Raw genomic sequence first — 21,242 nt, forward strand, 5'->3', positions numbered from 1 at the left:
TTGCTTTGCAAGATTAGTGTCAACATTTTTGATGCTAATTCTGCAAAGCGCCAGACTAGCGTAAAAAATTCTGACGCTACTCCCCTAACTACTGCCATTGTGCACCGTATTTTAAATATGACACACACATGGTGGCATTAGGGGGGCGCTAAAGGGTGCAAGAAAAGTGGTGCTGCACTGTGTGCAGCACCACTTTTCTTAAATATGCCCCATAGTTCTGTTTTTTGCAGCAGGCATATTAACCCTCTATGCTACTTTATGTTGAGTTAAAACTGCCACTAGGTAAAACTCCCATCTCTCTCTCTAGCAGGAACATTATTCACAAGAGGTATCTTGACATTTTAATTGTATCCTGAAAGCTGGATGCACAAGAAACTTTTCAGCAGGTGCTTCGCAGGTTTCGGAAGTTATTGCTAAACATCGCACCCCCCCCTGAGGTCAGCACCTGGTGCGGCCGCACCACCCGCACCGTACAAAAGCCAGCCCTGGATAGATAGATAGATAGATAGATAGATAGATAGATAGATAGATAGATATACTCCCCAGAAGTTATTTTTGTGCTGCAAAATTTGAATAACATTACATCATAATTTGGCTCTCCATATCCCCATGTTGCGTATTTGTAGTAGTCTTGACAATGGTTAAACTCTGTAGAGGGGCCTGGTTGCTGTTATTATGATAAGGAGTTCACTGTGAACTAAGAGTTTTTATAAAACCACACAGAAATATATTTTATATTTTTCACTAAAAAACAAAGGTAAAGTAACGTTATAACTTGTCATAATTGATGTAATACACAAGGTCATAAGCAATGCATGATAAGACACAAGTTATAATTAGTTGAGTAATCTATAGCAGCGTTTTTTTGTTTTTTAAGCGTTATTTTATCTTATTTCAACATTTAATTATTAAGTCACTTTAGCCTTTTTTTTTAGTTTTGGCATTGGGAGAGTTCCTCTGCGTCCCACACCTAAATATTACAGGGTGTCAGGGTGTCTCTACCCTGCCACCAATACTACTTTTCCAAAACTTTCTCACGACACCAGGGACTGAGTCACAGAGTCATGTAATGGCGACTGCAACCTTTTCTTCTGTGTTTCAACCTGTCGATCAGATTGCTTTGAACAGTGGGATCAGTCCCAGTCATGTGGTATTGAAATTGCTGATGGGAAAAAGCTTTGCCAATCAGAGGGCTTTATTTTTTTAATTTTCAAAACTGCAGGACCAGCTGTACAAATATCACAAAAAATGTGACCCCTTTACTAGTACCTCGATTACCTCTTTAAATGTGAATTTCTCAACATAGCTCGGGTCTCTGGAATTAAGCGGCACGAGAGGGTCAAATTATGTGGCAGGGATGAGTAAATTATGCAGCAAGAAAAGGCAGATTATGCGGCATTATGCGACGCATTTTGTGATAATATTAGTTCATTATTTTATCATTTTTGAACTCGTTAACACTGTTTGGGCATTAGTTGCATCACATTACTACCAGTTGAATACCCATATATAGCAATAAGCTACAGAAAGGTGACCAGTCGACGTTTGCAAAGGACCTTCCAATGTGCGGCAACACAAGCTGCTGCATTGTACTACCTTTTGAACCGTCTGAAGTAGGAACAATTGTTTTTGTTAAAATCTGCAGATTATGCAACAGATGATGGATTATGTAGCAAACGAGCAAATCTACAGTTTTACGAAAACCACTGCGGCCGCACAGTCGCATAGCTCCTGTGCCCCTGACAGTAGCTGAACAGATTTGCACCAAATACCAAAAAGTATGCCTTCTGAATAAAGTTTTAACTTTTTGCCAAATTTGGTGTTATTCAGTCAGCTTCTTTTTTTATGTGTTGCATCCCAATTTTTCCTATGGCAATTAGCAATGAAAACCAATGCTTTGTTACCCCACTAATTTCTTTGCCCTTGCTTGACAGATCATCCCAACACTTTCAAGGGAGGAGCTGAAGTGGATAAAGTTTTTTTTTAGAAAAAAACTTTTGTAAAGGTTCAGCTAACAGCACCAAAGTATCAGTGCAACAAAAAATGACCTAACTATAACTACACTGACCTTGACAAAGGTTCCTGGGATCTGAAATGCATCAAAATAAAGGAATTTACTCTAACTTTCACCCCAGTGTGCACGTTTTCTTTGTGATATCCTGAAATTTCTATGGCATTTACTGCGTGGAGTCATGCCCGGCATGGTGCACCCACATGCAAGGTGATTGGGACGTCATCAAGGAATGAATATATATATATGTGTGAGTGTATGCATATATATATTTTTGGGGGGCACCACTTCATAAACTGAAAAAATCCTTACTAAATGCTAAAAACCCCTTACCACCCTAATTCTCTAATCACCCTTGAAATCTAAAAACTCCTTACCCCTTATACCTCTACCTCTACCTTCCCCTGAACCCTAAAAAAACCTTATCTCCCTTTATGCATACCTACCCTGAGACCTAAAAGACCCTTACCTCCTTTTACCTCTACCTGCCCCGGAGCCTTGAAACTCCACTTCTCTATGCAGCCCTACATACCCTTGAACCATAAAACCCTTACATCCCTTTACCTCTATCTACGCTGAATCCTAAAAAAGCCATATGTCCCTTTACCTCTACCCACCTCTTAACCCTAAAAAACCCATCAGTTAACCCTTAAGGATCCTTTTTGTAAGATGTTTTTAAAATATCTACTTAAAAATACTTAACTGCATGGTAATATACTGCTTGTAAACATGCAAAAAATGGCCTGTTTAGCACTTATCTGAATTGTTTTGACCTGTATTGTAAAGTCCCATGTAGTAAAACCGCTGTGGTAATGTTACATACAAGGTGGGGATGTCCTGGACAGTTTGGGAACACCAACAAACTCGAGGGTTTGTGATTGTTCATAGACTTTTTGCCCACCCAGACCAATCATGCAAATAGTCTAAGATTTACTCCAAACAAAGACAGGAGCATGGATACGGGTATGCCCAAAAGCCATCGTTCACCCTTGTAACTCTCCAGTGATATTCCAGTGTTGACCCTGATCTCCTCAACATACTGCTATTTGCTGCTGAGCGACTACAAAAAGTTTTAATTGCCTCTCACCTACAGACAACTTTTAGCAGTCTGTGTTGTATGCCCTAATGTGTACAATACTAATATTTAAAATGGGCTTTGGATTAGCCCATTGCTTATCATTGTTTGTTTTGTTTCAATCGCATTTGCTTGAATCTTATGTTATGACTTTTCATCCTCCAGTGTTTGTCTTTACCCGGAGAATAGACTTTTTTACTATCCTTTTGACTGGATGACTTGAATCCTTCCAAGCTGACATCGGAAACTAAATTTTTCTCTTTTTGTTCCTGGATCCTATGTGTGACTTCACCCTCACATCCCCAGTTCTCCTGCTCTCTGTTTCACTTCCCTCCCACCTCAACCCAGTGGTGGCCTGCAGGACAAATATATGGTGGGGAGCGATGACGCTATACTCACCATATTTGTGACTCCCTCCAGTGCGGCACTTCTCCCCCGGCGTCCACGAGTAGGAATGGAAAGACTTTCTTCCTGCTCAGTTGTAACGCAAGTCCAACCAATCTTGGAGCTGCTTTCATGCTGTTTTCAACATGAGCGCAGCTCAAGGATTGGTGGGAGCTGGGTAACCCAGTGCTCATTTTGAGGTTGGGGACATGTGGCAGCAACCCCCTGGATGTTTGACAGCCCTTGGATTGCTGGGTCTACAGTGCGCATGACAGGCTGTCCGTATCTAGAAAGCCAGCCATCCCGACATGCGCACTGAAAGGGGCAGCAGTCTTCCTCCAGTTGAAGGATTCAGCCCCTCCCCCTGCCCCCACGTTTGTGCTGTACAGAGCACAAGCTGGTGTAAAAAAATTGATTTTTATGTATTTGTGCTTGCCTGCTGCACTCGCAGCAGGTGGGGCGACACTCCTCCGCTCTTAAGGAGGAACAGCCCGTGTCTCAACCTGTTTTAGTTTTTTTCCTGTCCAACACCTCTGTTGTCTACCCCAGATCTTTACGTTCTGAATTTTTTAAATCTTTATTCTTATCCCCTTTTTCGAAGGCCCAACAACTTCAATTTGTTGCTGTTTGACTGATTTCTTTACTGTGCACTTTTGTCTGCCATATTGGAACGTTGTATTGAAAGTAAAAAAAAAGGCTGCTTTTGCACACCTATATCATGACAAATGGGCCCATTCTTGGTACTGATGCTTTTCAACATTGGCAACAGCAAGCATTTTTAGTCATTAGTGATGCCTGGTTCAGCATTTGCAACAAGAATTGCCAAAACTCAAATGTCATGTAACCCCTTTCAAAGGTGATACCTTTTGTCTTTGCCAGTGCTTTCTGTCAATGCAGATGTGTAGGAAGTTGGTTCTGTATGCACTATTTCAAAGTAAGGAATGGTATGCACCGAGTCCAAGGGTTCCCCTTAGAGGTAAGACAGTGGCAAAAAGAGATAATTCTAATGCTCTATTTTGTGGTAGTGTGGTCGAGCAGTAGGCTTATCAGAGGAGTAGTGTTAAGCATTTGTTGTACACACACAAGCAATAAATGAGGAACACACACTCAGAGACAATTCCAGGCCAATAGGTTTTTGTATAGAAAAATATATTTTCTTAGTTTATTTTAAGAACCACAGGTTCAAGATTTACCTGTAATACTTCAAATGAAAGATATTTCAGGTAGGTACTTTAGGAACTTTGAATTAGCAAAATAGCATATACAGTTTTCACATAAATGACATATAGCTATTTTAAAACTAGACACTGCAATTTTCAACAGTTTCTGGGGGAGGTAAGTGTTTGTTAGTTTTTGCTGGTAAGTAAACCACCTACGGGGTTCAAGTTTGGGTCCAAGGTAGCCCACCGTTGGGGGTTCAGGGCAACCCCAAAGTTATCACACCAGCAGCTCAGGGCTGGTCAGGTGCAGAGGTCAACGTGGTGCCCAAAACGCATAGGCTTCAATGGAGACACAAGTCCACACAGAAAGTACACCCTCAGCGGCACGGGGGCGGCCGGGTGCAGTGTGTAAACAAGCGTTGGGTTTCCAATAGAAATCAATGGGAGACCAAGGGGTCTCTTCAGCGATGCAGGCAGGCAAGGGGGGGGCTCCTCGGGTAGCCACCACCTGGGCAAGGGAGAGGACCTCCTGGGGGTCGCTCCTGCACTGGAGGTCGGATCTTTCAGGTCCTGGGGGCTGCGGATGCAGTGCTTTTACCAGGCGTCGGGTCTTTGAAGCAGGCAGTCGCGGTCAGGGGGAGCCTCGGGTTTCCCTCTGCAGGCGTCGCTGTGGGAGCTCAGGGGGGTCAACTCTGGCTACTCACGGTCTCGCAGTCGCTGGGAAGTCCTCCCTGAAGTGATTGTTCTCCACAAGTCGAGCCGGGGGCATCGGGTGCCAAGTCTCACGCTTCCGGCGGGAAACGCGTGTTGTTTCAAAGTTGCTTCTTTGTTGCAAAGTTGCAGTCTTTGGTGAACAAAGCCGCTGTCCTCGGGAGTTCTTGGTCCTTCTAGATGCAGGGCAGTCCTCTGAGGCTTCAGAGGTCGCTGGTCCCTGTGGAAAGCGTCGATGGAGCAGTGTCTTTAGAAGTGGGGAGACAGGCCGGTAGAGCTGGGGCCAAAGCAGTTGGTGTCTCCGTCTTCTCTGCAGGGTTTTTCAGCTTAGCAGTCCTCTTCTTCTTAGGTTGCAGGAATCTGAGTTCCTAGGTTCTGAGGAGCCTCTAAATACAGAATTTAGGGGTGTGTTTAGGTCTGGGGGGTTAGTAGCCAATGGCTACTAGCCCTGAGGGTGGCTACACCCTCTTTGCGCCTCCTCTCTGAGGGGAGGGGGGCACATTCCTATCCCTATTGTGGGAATCCTCCATCTGCAAGATGGAGGATTTCTAAAAGTCAGAGTCACCTCAGCTCAGGATGCCTTAGGGACTGTCCTGACTGGCCAGTGACTCCTCCTTGTTTTTCTCATTATCTCCTCCGGCCTTGCCGCCAAAAGTGGGGTCGTGGCCGAAGGGGGCGGGCAACTCCACTAGCTGGAGTGCCCTGGGGTGCTGTAACAAAGGGGGTGAGCCTTTGAGGCTCATCACCAGGTGTTACAGTTCCTGCAGGGGGAGGTGATAAGCATCTCCACCCAGTACAGGCTTTGTTACTAGCCACAGAGTGACAAAGGCACTCTCCCCATGTGGCCAGCAACATGTCTGGAGTGTGGCAGGCTGCTAAAACCAGTCAGCCCACACGGGTAGTCTGTTAAGGTTTCAGGGGGCACCTCTAAGGTGCCCTCTGGGGTGTATGTTACAATAAAATGTACACTGGCATCAATGTGCATTTATTGTGCTGAGAAGTTTGATACCAAACTTCACAGTTTTCAGTGTAGCCATTATGGTGCTGTGGAGTTTGTGCATGACAGACTCCCAGACCATATACTCTTATGGCTCCCCTGCACTTACAATGTCTAAGGTTTTGCTTAGACACTGTAGGGGCAGAGTGCTCATGCACTTATGCCCTCACCTATGGTATAGTGCACCCTGCCTTAGGACTGTAAGGCCTGCTAGAGGGGTGACTTATCTATACCTGTAGGCAGTGTGAGGTTGGCATGGCACCCTGAGGGGAGTGCCATGTCGACTTAGTCTTTTTATCCCCACTAGCACACACAAGCTGGCAAGCAGTGTGTCTGTGCTGAGTGAGGGGCCCCCAGGGTGGCATAAGATATGCTGCAGCCCTTAGAGACCTTCCCTGGCATCAGGGCCCTTGGTACCAGGGGTACCAGTTACAAGGGACTTACCTGGATGCCAGGGTGTGCCAATTGTGGAAACAAAAGTACAGGTTAGGGAAAGAACACTGGTGCTGGGGCCTGGTTAGCAGGCCTCAGCACACTTTCAAATCAAAACTTAGCATCATCAAAGGCAAAAAGTCAGGGGGTAACCATGCCAAGGAGGCATTTCCTTATAAGATGCATTTTTGATCTCTGATGTATAGGGTGGCAATGACAGTTGGAAGGGTAACAGCATATCCCCACTACTGCCCCTATTTGATGCCCCAGAGCAGAGGTAAATAGCTTTCCAGGGAGAGAATGTAGTGAGACCATTCACATAAATTGTGGGGGTGTAGGAGAAGAGTTTGTTCTTGTGACAAAGAAATACAAATAAAATCCAACTGCTTTATGCATGCACAATTGTACCTAGTGTACAGCTATATAATTATATCTGCTGCAAAAGGAGCGTAAACTTTAATAAACATTTTTAAAATTAAAATGTGTCTCTGGTAAACCCAGTGCCCACCACTGGTACAGCATCCATTTTAGGACATCCTCATTCCTCACCCCTACTTCTCATCCCTGCTTCTCATCCATCATTCCTACTTCTCATCCATCATACACTACTTCTCATCCATTATCCGTGCTTCTCTTCCATCATCCCTACTTCTCATCCATCATCCCTACTTCTCATCCATCATACATCATCCCTACTTCTCATCCATTATCCCTCCTTCCCATCCATTGTACTTCATCCTTACTTCTCATCCATCATCCCTACTTCTCCTCCATCATACATCATCCCTACTTCTCATCTATCACTCCTACTTCTCATCTATCATCCCTACTTCTCATCCATCATACATCATCTCTACTTAGAAGTCCTTAGAGACGTAGTGTGGCGGACCAGAGTTCAGAACTCAGCATCCAACCAATAAACACAATAACACATTATGGGGGTCATTCTGACCCCGGCGGTCATGGACCGCCGGGGCCAGGGTTGGCGGGAGCACCACCAACAGGCTGGCGGTGCCCCGCAGGGCATTCTGACCGCAGCGCTTTGGCCGCGGTCAGAAGAGGAAAACCGGCGGTCTCCCGCCGGTTTTCCGCTGCCCATAAGAATCCTCCATGGCGGCGCAGCTCGCTGCGCCGCCATGGGGATTCTGACACCCCATACCGCCATCCTGTTGGATGGTGGTATGGGGTGTCGTGGGGCCCCTGGCATGGGCACTGCAGGGGCACTGCAGGGGCCCCCGTAAGAGGGCCCCACTTTGTATTTCAGTGTCTGCTTTGCAGACACTGAAATACGCGACGGGTGCAACAGCACCCGTCGCACCTTCCCACTCCGCCGGCTCCATTCAGAGCCGGCGTCCTCGTGGGAAGGTTGATTTTCACTGGGCTGGCGGGCGGCCTTTTGGCGGTCGCCCGCCAGCCCAGTGGAAATCCCAGAATCACCGCAGCGGTCTGACGACCGCAGTGCGGTGTTCTGGCGGGGGTACCTTGGCGGGCGGCCTCCGCCGCCCGCCAAGGTAAGAATCAGGGCCTATATAATCTAGTGATTGTCTTTTTAATAAAATAAATTATTTTAATCACACAGCATCATGTATTACTACACAGCACAATTGGGAGAATGTGGCATAGGGTTGATATTGTGTTATTAATCATGAGGTGCTACATCCTTCAATACATTCACCAGTAACAGAGTTCTTCATGTCTGTAATCTCTGGTATCTAATCTGGGGCATGGCACTGATTAGGCACAGTTGCAGTTCACTCAATCATTGCCAAGGTGAATATGCACCCACGAGTTTAGTTCACATTTCACCACTTCTGGTTATTAAAAAAATTATTAGTTTGACTCGCAGATCTGGATCTGCTACTTAGGCAGTCATTATGAACACGATGGTTTGGCCCGCCATGCCGGCGTTGGTGGGTGAAACCGCCAGCCAGGATGGCGGGGCATACCACCACATAATGAACCCGGTGAGGGCCGCTATTGGCAGCCCTCACTCCCTGCCAGGATTCCTCCGTCAGGCAGCCTGGCAGCGGGCGGAAACATTATCCGACAGGGCAGCAGTGCTACCCCTCGGATAATCTTTCCTCAGCCTCCAGCCTGGTGGCTGGCGGAAGGGGTGCACCGGGGCACCCCTGGGGGCACCTGCACTGCCCATGCACTTGGCATGGGCAGTGCAGGGGCCCCGGTGCAGTGTCCCATCACGCAGATCACTGCCCGATTTTCGGCCAGTATCTGCGTGACGGGTGCAACTGCACCCGCCGCACAGAGGCACATGGAGCTACCGTCAATGTCCCAGCCAGGCCTTCCTGTGGGCCGGTGGGCGGAAACCACGTTTCCACCCGCCGGCCCACAGGAAGGATCTTTATGCGGCCAGCGGGGATCCGGGGACGCTGGCGGTCAGTGTTTTGACCGCCAGCATGAACACGGCGGTTGTTACCGCCCTGTTCATAATGACCGCCTTAGTCTCTCATTTCACACAGTTCTCAAACCCCACACTTACCTGCATCTGAGAATTGCAGTGTGGGTAGGTGTGAGACGGGTGCAGCAGTCATGCTTCTGCAGCAGGATCTTCTCAGACGTCGGGACCGCTGCAGCCTCGCTTGGAATTTGAAGACTTTGGGGATTTCATTGCAGCAGCTCAAAGTAACAGCTCTTGTCTTCAGCAGTTGTGTCCCCAGGATACTAGTAAGTATGATATATTTCATCACCAATGTCTCACTCACTGTGGACTGTCAATCACACTCAATACAAGATACAGTTCATAACACAGAGCGCTCCTGATTTCGCTCCCTAGGAGGCACTTGCTCTTACTGGATATGTTGCATATCTGGAAAATATTATAGGCTTTTTCTACTGGACTGTCTCTCATTGTGTAGGGCCAGGAAGTCTCCTACCTGCTTTCAATTGAAATGAAAGTGTTTAGGCTGAATCTTAGCTCGTCCCGCAGACTTCAGGTGATGGTCCCCTCATCTTTGGGAGACTGGCCGTCATGCAGACACCAGCCTTGGCTACATAGGACAGTAGTCTGAGTACTCCATTCCTTGGTCATGAAGAACTTGGAACTGGTACAAAGTGTTGTGGTTTGGATCCCACTGTAATACACATTTTCAAGACAGGATATGTGTATTCTCTGTATGTTTCAGACTAGTTTTGGGTTGATTCTCTTTCAGATGTTATTTTGTGGCTGTTCCTTAGAATCAAACTTTGCGCTAGGTGATGCCTCTCACATCTGGTAGCAATGATCCTGGGTCCAGGCAGGATTATCCCAAAACAAGGGCTCAATGAATGCACGATCACTGCACCTGAGTGTCATCAACCTTCCTGAAGCAGTTATTAGGGACAAACAAAAGGACAGATGCTGCCTAGAATATTTCTCACTTCAGAAAGTGCCGACCTCACACCTACCATATATCAAATGACAGTGCTGAGGAGGAACTAATCAGCAGTCCTGTGCTAACAAGGTCCTCATTGATTTTCTAAAGAGAGCACTGTACCATCTTCCTTTATTTCAGTGTCTGCACCCTCCAGCTACAGGAATGCAATCAATATGTTTACACTGTCTGGGGGAACTGTATAAGGTTTCCATTGTGTGCAATGTTAAGCCAGAGGCATCCAAAATGGATCCCAGTACTCAGAATCTCACCACACACAGTCCTTTTACCATACATGTGTGACACACGCTACAAATACATGCACTTGACATGCACCTGTAGGCCTGGATTTTATTAAGGTCTAGCATTGTCCTTGTGTGTTGCAAGGCAACACAAGTCCTTTATTTAAATTTAGAAAGTCTTGCAAGGGGCTATTTACATCGCCTTGAGTGACTTTGTGAAGAAACATAACACAACGCGGCAGCTTGCACCGGTTTGCATTACATTTAGTGGTGGTAGGGTTTCCATGGGTTTCACATGGGCATTCCCATGCATCCGCCCATGGACTTTGATGCAATCCCAGATTTATTAAGAGCAGTAAATTTGGGATTTGCCAAAATGGTGCACCTACCACAGAGAGACTTAACAAGGAGAAATATGTTTTTTTTCTGCTCGTTACTTCCTCTTTTTTTTTATGTGTGATGCATTCTGCATCACGCATAGAAAGATTAAATTGCGTCTTAGGACTGCCTTCATGTAGGATGGTACTCCTCCATGCACAGAAGCAATCCTACCTGTAATGCAGGGGTGCTTGCAGCATGGCACAAGGGATCCTACATTGGCGCTAGACAACCTCAAGTGTGCCAACAGAGGTGACCTGAAGAGCACCATATTTGAGTAGATGTGGCGCTGTTCACCTCTCTCCCATTCACACAATGCAGTGCAGCAATGTTGCTTGCTGCCTGCATTACTTGAATATTTAATAGCACAATGATCTGCATTCATATACCAGGGAATCTTTACATGACAGGACACAATAGACTGTACTTACCATGACACCGAGTGAAAGATATGGTTATACTGATGATTCATAAAAACTTGGTGTGCTGCCTTTATTTGACTTTCCCAGGGCATGGACAGGAGTCCTTCATCTGATTTGAGGGCACACTATGTGGTCCTCTCAAGGTCACAGAGCAGGTGCTGGTCATTGTATTACCTGGAACAGGCCTAGGCCTATGTTCACACACTCAGCGAGGATGATGCTAAGGCCAAACAAAAATTAACGACACCAATTTCACAAGCTTTTGGGCTCTCAGGGTAGGATTTCTATCTTCCAACACTTCCCCTCATTCACCAATTTCAAGCACAGAAGGAACCAGATGGAGTCTGTAGTCCCCAGTTCTAAAAGCCTTCTTCACACCACCATCTTCTCCCTCTCTCTTACCTTTGTTGTCCAACTTAACTTGGGAAAAGGGAGGATCCAACTACCACTTATCTACAAGATCTTCCCCAAATATGCAGCCACTTTCGGGTGACAGTGGCCTGCGTCTCAGAACACTATATTAACTCTCCCATCCCCTTGTCTGCCCTTGGTGTCAGAATCTCTTGAAAGGCAGCCTGTCTGCCTTCCTGCTAAACCCTTGCCGCTCTGCCCAGGAGGAAGAAGGCCCTTCTTAAACAATGACTATGTTGCTTAAGTTTCTGAAGCTTCTAAGATTGCAGCAAGACATTCCAGGACATGTGCTTGGGATTTACACCATCAATTTCCCAAGACTTCTTGCCTGATGTCTAATGCTAACACTGCAAAGGACACCATTTAAAAAAAGCCTGTCCCACCAGCTCCTCCTCAACACTGCTCACCGATCCTCCTTCTGCTTTAGCTTGAATGTATAACTCCATACAAGCCTCACTGGTCTACACACGCTTTCGTGTGACTTCACTGCCAGCACACAACCTGAACAGCATTTTGTCTAGAGCTACCATGGCTGTCACGATTCACTTTCTTCTTCAGCCTACGCAGCAATTTGTTTATCTTCTTACTTTATTCCAAATTAAAACCCGAACATGACAACGAAGGAGCCTTCATTCGTTCCGTCCACCTCTGACCGTTTCTTCTCTTCCCCCGTTCCAATTAGAATCTATGTCGCTGCAACCTTCAGTTCACCGTACGGTGCCTCAGGAGGTTCAGTGCACGGTGCTCTAAAGGTCTTACATCACAACACAGCCCTCATTGGATTTGGCAGCCTTCACCTCATTCACTGGGGATGGCTCCCAGCACTTTTTCATCTCCCCATTTGAGGTCATCCTGTATTGCCTGCATCAGTTCTGGTTCAGCCAGCGCTCACCATGCTGACATGGATCTTGGGGACTTGTCCCCCATGGCAATGATAACCAAAGGAGCAGCATCCAGCTGAGGTACTCACCACCTTTTTCTTCTCACACAGGTGTCCCCCAGCACCTCCCGCAACCATAGCCATTTAAGTCTGCTCAATCTCTCCAAAGCTTACCTTTCTCACCTTTTAGACAGTTCACTTGGTGGCTTCTTCCTTTATGCAGCTTCAGCCTGTTCACTGCTGGAGATGAGGAGTGGCACATGAATCTCTAAAGCGAAGTGGCCATCTTGTTTGCCATTTGGCTCCACCCTTTTACATTTGTTTTGTAGAGACAAAATGAGGGTTTGAGATCTGCTATATCCAAGGTTAAAACAAGGTTAAAAACACATTGTGTAATTGTGAATGCGAAAGTACCTATTTCTGCATTACCTAGCTGTGGAAATATGAAAGTCTGACCCTGCGTTGTCTGTGACTTTACTCCTCTTATCTGCGGAAGTTCCACACTTCATGCTATGCCTCGTTGGTCTATATGTAGACCTTATCACCATCAAACGATTGGCAGAGGGTAGTGGAGAACAGGACCATGAATGGGTAAATCTGTGAGAGAAGATGAGGACAGAAGTGTGGGGGATAAAGGGGAGGGCAGACAGAAATATGATCTTATATGATGTTAATACGTGTATAACAATTAACTCTAAACATCGGCTGCTCAAATCATTGCTAGAAGAAGCAGTGAGGTAGCTTCATTTGGCCATGTTTAATCGTGTAATTGCATTTGTGAATCAAAATGTTACATGTCAACATTTGGAAAAAAAATATATTTAAAAAATCCAGTAACACCTGAAATCCTTGGAGTTTTTCATTGGCTGAGAGCTAATGCTCTTTGTTTGAATAGGGTATCTGAAGAAAGAAAATGACATGATCTAGACAACAGGCAAATACACTGAATTTCCACTGTGAACTGGGCCGGTAAAAACATGTAGGATTAAAGAAGCTAATCACCCTCACTGGAAAGGCGTAGAGCTGCCAATGAAAGCTATTCTGACATTCATTTCACCGGAAATGTGCATAGCTAGCTCGAAAAGGAATTCAGAAATTAATTTCACACTTTATACCGCAGGATAATTAGGACTGAATTCTAGCCCCATCTCGTTCTCCTTGTCCTCTAGGCAACGGGTACTGCTATGACTGTAGGCGCAGTCTATCCTGTGAGGTATACGTCAGGCTGGTATCTCATTTGTCCTACTTTCTTCTAGTGTCTTTCATGAGACATAACTTTTTGCTGCTGTCTTGAACTCTAGTTTCCGTTGTGCTCTATCCTGTGACAGCCTCCGTACAGCCTCCCTACAGATCCACTACCTCTGCAGCCGCTTGGAGCATCTGCTGTACCCCACCACTCTGCCTGCTGACTGGGGTCCTCCTAAACCAGACCCCAGCCCTCAAGCCCTTTTCCAAGACTGGACCCTAAGCGTACAAAATAATCTGCTCTTTTAACATATCTCCAAATGCAGCCAAAGCCTTCAACAGAGAATCCTTCGCGATCAACCTGAAATGCTGTTCCTAAACCAGCATTATAGAGAAATTAGTCACTGAACAACAGTTTACTATTTTTCACTGATACAACCGCTTGCTGGGTACATATTTCAAACATACTTTAAACGCCCAGTGCACTCTGACTATGGCCCTGACTCATCTCTACCCCCTCTGTTGCCCTCAGGGTAAGGAGAAGCCCCGCCATAAGAGCGGAGAAGCTTCGCCCCGCTAAGAAAACGCCCCCAGAACAGAAAAATAAAATGGTAATATACTTTGTTTATTACCATTGTATTGTTCAGCACCGTGTCCTGAACCAAGTGTCAGGACGAAGCAATTGCTGCCGAGTGGCAGCAGGGAGCTCTGCACTTGTTTTAAGTGTGCATTTCTCTTTAGTCGGCCATCTTGCAACGGCCAGCCTGACTTGCACACTTTAAACGTCTCCAACCCAGCTGTCATAAGACAGCTGATTTAGACAGAGCACAGACCTCCAGCTCTCTTTTGAGCACTGAGAGATGTTGCTCTCTCCAATCCTGGTGCTGATTTCCAGCATGAAAGCAGCACCAGGATTGGCTTGTGCAGTTTGCTGTGTCCGTTGCACGTTGGAGCCAAGAGAGACGATGAGAGGAGAGAAGATCATCCTCAGGTAAGTGCCTTTTCAAAAAAACTTATAAAATGTTTACTCCCCCCCACATTTTAAATATGAGCCAGCCGCCACTGCTCAAGGTCCACCTATTTCCCTCCATTTACAAAAATGGCAAGATCTGATTATCTGACCACAATCTGGAATTATGTGAGTGCCACTGCCCAAATCGCTAACAATCCCCCTCCTTCCTGTGTAGTCAACTCCAACTGTTCACCTTCATTCATTCCTCTCTCCCTAACTCTCAACTTGACCACAGCCTCCCATTATACCAAATCTCCCCCTATCTATTCTTAACCCATAATTCCTATGCCAGCATTTCCTTTAGTTCAACTACTCTCCCTACCCCCATTATTTTAGATCATCCACAGTTTTTTCTTGCCACTATACATCAAGCAGTTTCCTCCTTTGATATTGCTATGCTCCTCTCCAGCTTCCGCCTACTGCCATACTCCTCGAACATAAGCCTAACTCTTAGATCTTCTTCTTCTTCTATCAACCCCTGTGTCCAAACAGTCCTCAGCCCCAACACTCTTTCCCACTTACACCTCCAATTCTCTGTATCAAAACATACACTCTGCTTTGACCCTTCCTCTTCCCACACCTTTAACCCCTGCAGCCTCTCTCCGAACATTGTTCAGCTTTCCTTTAAGTCCACAGGAAAAAGGATACCTCATTTCCCAACCCTCTTCATAGAAGGTTTCCCAGTACATAAACTTGCCCTGACTACACTCATGACCCTTTCCACGCTATCTAATGCTATAAACTCCTTAACCTCCAGCCTAAAGTCTTTTACCACAGAGCTGAGATTATTAGCCAGGAACATCTGCAAACTCAACTTCCTCACCACTACAATCAATACACCCTCTCCAACAACCCCATTACCATGCGCTCCCTTGCAGAGCACTTCAGTCCCTTACTCTGGAAGACGCTAACAGCCGTATGTTCTGAAACATTTTTCTATAGACACAACCCTTTAATGCATCTGGCCTTAACTTTCTATTATCCAAATAATACAACTTTGTTGGCATAAAAATGGTCTCATCCCACCCCATCACCCAATCTCTCTTGCAGACGACAACAGACATACTATTATAAATAAGCCACAGAATATGCCTCTTTGAATAGCTCTCCGAGGTACCAGGCACTCTACAAGAAGGGTGAATTTATATTAGATTGTTAAATGATTATTTTCACCAGGGACTTCCAGCCAGGCTTATGTGAGCGCTAGAGCTTTGGCAGTGACTGATTATATGCTTCTAGCTGGTAAGAAAATGTATACCTTAATTTTAACTTCATGGTAGAAGTTCAGACTGCCATTGATTGCTTTTTAATCCAAGTATTGGCAACCCCAATAGGTTTATGCTTGCACTTGAGTGCTGACTGTAGTAATATCGGTGCCTGTTGAAGTGAAAAACAATTACAACAAGGATTGCTTTGACTAGATATTGGATTGGAGAGATAAAGCAATAAATGTGTGATTTTTCAGGTGTAAAATAGTTCCTCCTGCAGTCCACTGGGGGTGGCAGGACAAACTCAAACAGCCATTAATAAGAAGCTGAGACTAGAATTGTCCTGACAGTTAATCCAAAATATGATTGGCAATGTCTCAAGCCAGTGGCTGATGGCTCCTGAGGTAAAGAAGCCAGCAGTCAGAGGATGCTGAATCAAAGCATCCTGGAGTATGGATAGAATACAATATAGTTGCCATGAGTGGTGCAAACCCCATTACATGACATAGCTATAAACAGGATGTCAAATGCTTGTGAAAAATAGAAATAGCCGAATGAATGGTGCAGGTGAGCAGACATGATGAAGAGAAACATAAGGTATGACTGCACTATCAAGCAGATATTGAAGGGATGCAAGTGGTGAGTGCTGCATATTAACAGTTTGAAGAATTGAAATCCACCTCAGAAGTATATGGAAAAACTGCAAACCAAGTTTTTATATTTATTGTGGTCCGGCACTAGGCTGAAGAAAAATAACTTTGAAAGAGATTATGCAGAACCTGAGAAGAGCTGGTTTGCTAGAGTAAAAGAGGAATACACAAATATGTCAATGCATTATTAAATGTAAAGAATACATTATTGTAAGATGTAGCTGAATAGAAAATACATACTTTTGCAATGTGACTTTAAGAAATGTTACTCCCTAATGACTACGAACATTGCAAGCATATAGTCAACTCAGTACTTACATCTGGAAGATTCATCTTGGTAGCTTCCTGTTTTTGAGTGATATAAATTCATCTTAATAAAGAAAAGGCTAACATGTGAATCAAGGATTTAGACCTGTTGGAATTAGTGACATTAGGTAATATTAGGACTATCCCGTGGCCAATGTAAGAGAGTCTGTCCTATGGAATTCTCAGGGTCAGCATCTGAAGTGATCCACTTTGGTTTACTTTAATTTGAAGCCATTTCCAATAAGCATATATTTTGCAATTCACAAAGGGGGTGGGTCTGTAAAAAAAAAAAAAAAAAACATCCACAAAGGGGGATGTCAACATGATCAATCTGCATGTGGGTTGGTTTCACTTTTAGATGCAACCTCCAGAATCTTTGATACACTATTTTGTAGTGCTTGTACACTATTATATTGACGCCATTCATATGTATATCTTACACAATTACATGTATGAAGAACAAGTAGGAAAGAAAGAGGGAAGATGTTTCTATAACACTTAGCACTATCCAAGGCCTCTTGAAAGTGCTGCTGGGTAAAGAGGTAGAAATTAAAGACAGAATGGGAAAGAGACGAAGCGATAGAGGAATGGCTGTAGAGAGGGAAGAAGGTGGGTGTTGTGTTATACTGGTAGCAAATCTGCTTATCTTGACAAAATATAAAATTACATTCATTTTATGTCTTAAAAATCGTTTATCAGAATAATGTCCCATTAAGGGCAGCTTTTCTATTAACTACAAAGGGCCTATATTTTTGTAAACGATATTTAGTACACAATATTTTTGTCAGATGATGTTTAGCCTATGGTATATTTGGCACCATACCGCTATACTAGGGATTATACTGCACTTACCTCTGTCCTCCGGGCGCTTTAAATGACTTCTGAGATCAGAAACAGGGAAGGAGAGTCCAATAGCAAGAAGAGGCCAGAAAAGAAGGACTATGCCCATTCAACAGTTACTATAAAGGAAATGAGAGTGTAAAGAAATCTGCTGTCAGCTTCGCATGAGAAAATAATATATTACAACTAATACTATCCTAATTACTTATTTCTCTTGTGCTTTACAGAACTCAGATTAATTTCACTGTGGCGATCGACTTTACAGCTTCGAATGGTGAGTATGCAGTAGCAGCACTGGAACATTCATAATGCATATAATACTCCTGAAAATTATGAGTGGCGCGGGCCAGTCATCTGTGTGATAATCCCCTCATTTGCAAAAGACGGGCGAGATAGCAGCTCAAAGATATTGTCCATAAAGTTTCGAAATTTACATGAGGGATCTTGCTAGAGCAGTACTTATGGCCACGGCACACATTAATTTTCAAAATGTCACATTTTCTGTCAGATCAGATTTCTTTGAGTAAAAATTACAAAATCAAGGTATGGATGAGGAAAACAGAAAGTAAGTATAATATTGTGTACGATCTTACTCTCGCATAAGAAATATCCAAGTGCTAGGTTAGTAGTTTGAGGTTTCTGTTGCATTTTACGCTATTTCTGTGAGCAAAATGCATCTTTGCCTCCAAATAGTGTTAAATGCAGAATTACTGCTATAGTACAATTACCTAGAATCTTACATAATTTTGTGGCAATTCCACATAATTATGCTACAGCAAATTACGCAAGTTATGCCCACCCCTACTCTAGGAAAGTGTATTGCTCACACCTTCTCTAGAGTAATGCAAGTATTTGAATCTTCTGTTCTCCCTGGGTTCCATAGTGATAAGACTAATCAGGCTTCATGACATTCTGGATCCAGGATCAGGCAGGCAGGGTGTCCTTCAAAGTAGGTAAGTGACCTGGATTGCAGGTTCTCTTCAGCTGGAGCTTGGGAGCGGGAGGGAGCAGCTTGCAAGATGTCGGGAATGATTTTCATGATCCACTTGACTTCAAAAGACTGTGGGTCGGGCTTGGCATACTTAGAACAAACAGTTCAAAAGAATGTCTAGTTTGCTTATGGCATTTTAGGTCCAGATAAAGTGAAATAAGAGTAATAATGGTCTTTCTAGTGTTCAACTTCTACAAGCATTTATCTTGGGCCTTTGTTAATATTACTTTGATGTAATCCATTTGGTGGTTAAAGGAATTGTCCTATCATTAGAGATCGCTTGGAAATCCCAATTTAGCATAAGTAGACATTGTGTTCTATGACTACCACCAACCATGCAGTCTCCCCTTAGCCAGGCAAAGGGAAGTTACGTTATCAAACTCTCATTGGCAGGCACTTTCAGTGGCCACTGCTTAACCAGTTACTAGAGCTCTGCCAGCAATTACTAAGGTGTCAATGACCCTCAGGTAAAAGTGAACAGGGGAGGCTCACAGGAAAAGGGGCGGAGCAGTGTGGCGGGGGGAATAGGTCATGAAAAATATATATTAATAAAAAAAGTACCTTTTTCACCATGCTGCGCTGATCTGATGCACTCAGGTCCTCTACTGCAGGCACAGGCTCACAGCCTGCCCTTTATCCAAGCCTAATGCTGCTTTCATGCTGCAAGCAGCATGAAAGCAGCATTAGGATTGGACAGAGCGCCCGTCCAGGGTGCTTCAAGGCAGAGTGAGAGTCTCTGCCTGGTGTCTCCAACCCAGCAACACAGTGCCGGGTTGGAGAGAGCTCAGTGCGCATGTGTGTTTGGCCGGCCCGAGATGGCCCGCCAAACGTACATACGCACTGAGGGACAGTGCTGTGCACTCCCCCTTCCTGCTGGTCACAGCTTCACGGCCCTGTCCCTTTTACTATAAAATGATAATAAAGGTAGTTTATTATTGTTTTATAGTAAAAGTTTTGCAGCTGCTGCTGCTGGCGGGGGGCGACGCTCCTCCGCCGTAGCGGAGGAGCCACCCCTGAAAGTGAACAGAGTGGAAAATGATAGGGTTATAAAGGTAATGTGGGGTTCATTTGAAAGTTTAGCTGTACATATTGCCCATTAGCTTCAGTGTGCTGGAAGAGACTGAAACTAATGCAAAGAAGGGACATTGAGGGAAAAATCACATCTCTCTTCATGCTGATTTTGATATTTGTTTACCAGTAGGATGCAGTGTTTCCTATGTTCCTCAATCTGTGCCTTGGCATAATTTTTCCCTGAAAAATGGCAATAGTTTCTCGTAACTGCTAATTGGCGCTAAAAGTTAGTGTCATGTTTTCTAGTGAGTTAAATTGAAAACCTTTTTCCTCATAACTTTGAAAAAAAAAATGGATGTTGACAGACCTATTTTTCTCGCAGCAACTTTAAGTGGGGTGTGAAAGCCCCATTTTTAAATGGAGAAAACAATAGAAGAGAAATTTGAGCCTAAAAGTTGTAAATGTGGTATTCAAAAGAATTTTGGGACGTGTGCAATAGAAAATATTTGCATATTCCCACCCCCCTATATTTTGCACCCTCGTGAACAGAGAGACTTTTTAAAGGCATGTTAATCACATTGCTTCCTCCAGTTAGAAGAAAGTGTCCAGCCAGCATCAATCCCTTATATTACAAGTACAGATTGCACAGAGGCAATGGATTGGTCGAACATACAGAAGCTCCTGAGGAGGGCTAATGCGTAAAGACCTCAGTCCTCAAGCATTGGCAGAGCCATTATGTCTGGCATTGGCCACCAGTCTTTTGGCTTTGTCAATGCTTGTTTTAGCTTGTCCTGGTTTTCGCAAAGCTCTGTTCTGAGTAAGCTGCCGAGTTCTTGTTAATCTGAAAAACAAATTGAATAAAGCAAAATTATTATTTTTTTGGTCTCAAAAAGCACAGATTGCCATAGTAGATACCGTCTCTTATGGGGGATACTTCATGCATGAATGTGTTCCCTGTATAGGGGCAGAATGCAGTCACTCAATGTGGAGTTAGCCAATTGCTGAAGTAAGCTGACCCATTGCCTCTTCCTATATGCTGAGGTGGGTGAAAGAAAAATGGGAATGACACAATAATTGACCAACGGAAGAGGAAGGATGACTGAAAGCCCCATGTAAGAATAATATACATATAATTTTATTAAAATCAAAGAGTCTTGGCTAACGCCAGACCCAATGAGGTGGAAAAAAGTTCCCATGTAAAATTCCCTTTGACATGATATGCTCTGGCCGACAGGTAATCCTTCACAGTCGACGTCGCTGCATTACATGAACCCCTACCAGATGAATGCGTACGCCATGGCGCTCAAGGCTGTGGGTGAGATCATTCAGGACTACGACAGTGACAAGATGTTTCCAGCGCTCGGCTTTGGCGCCAAAATCCCTCCTGATGGGCGGGTGTCTCATGAGTTTCCACTGGTGGGTACAACTTTTACTGATTATAATTCTTTTGTTTTCCCTAGCTCGCTGCTCTTATATTATGCTTTCTTTGTTCCTGCCCGTTTTCAACCTGTTGTTCTTCATCTGCTACATTTCATTCTTTTTGGCATGATGTCAGGTGCATCGCTTTG

At 44.6% G+C, this 21,242-nt stretch overlaps 1 protein-coding gene across 1 annotated transcript in view; it reads left to right on the top strand.

The window, feature by feature from the left end:
• Positions 1-21,242, top strand: part of CPNE5 (copine 5) — a 995,886-nt gene that overhangs the window by 929,838 nt on the left and 44,806 nt on the right. The window contains exons 15-16 of the mRNA XM_069238884.1: positions 17,900-17,946; positions 20,909-21,090. Of these exons, the coding sequence (XP_069094985.1) occupies positions 17,900-17,946; positions 20,909-21,090 (229 nt within the window). The remainder of the gene's footprint in view (positions 1-17,899; positions 17,947-20,908; positions 21,091-21,242) is intronic.

The sequence above is a fragment of the Pleurodeles waltl genome, chromosome 6 (genome assembly GCF_031143425.1).
Source record: "Pleurodeles waltl isolate 20211129_DDA chromosome 6, aPleWal1.hap1.20221129, whole genome shotgun sequence".
In the NCBI taxonomy this organism is placed as follows: Eukaryota; Metazoa; Chordata; class Amphibia; order Caudata; family Salamandridae; genus Pleurodeles; species Pleurodeles waltl.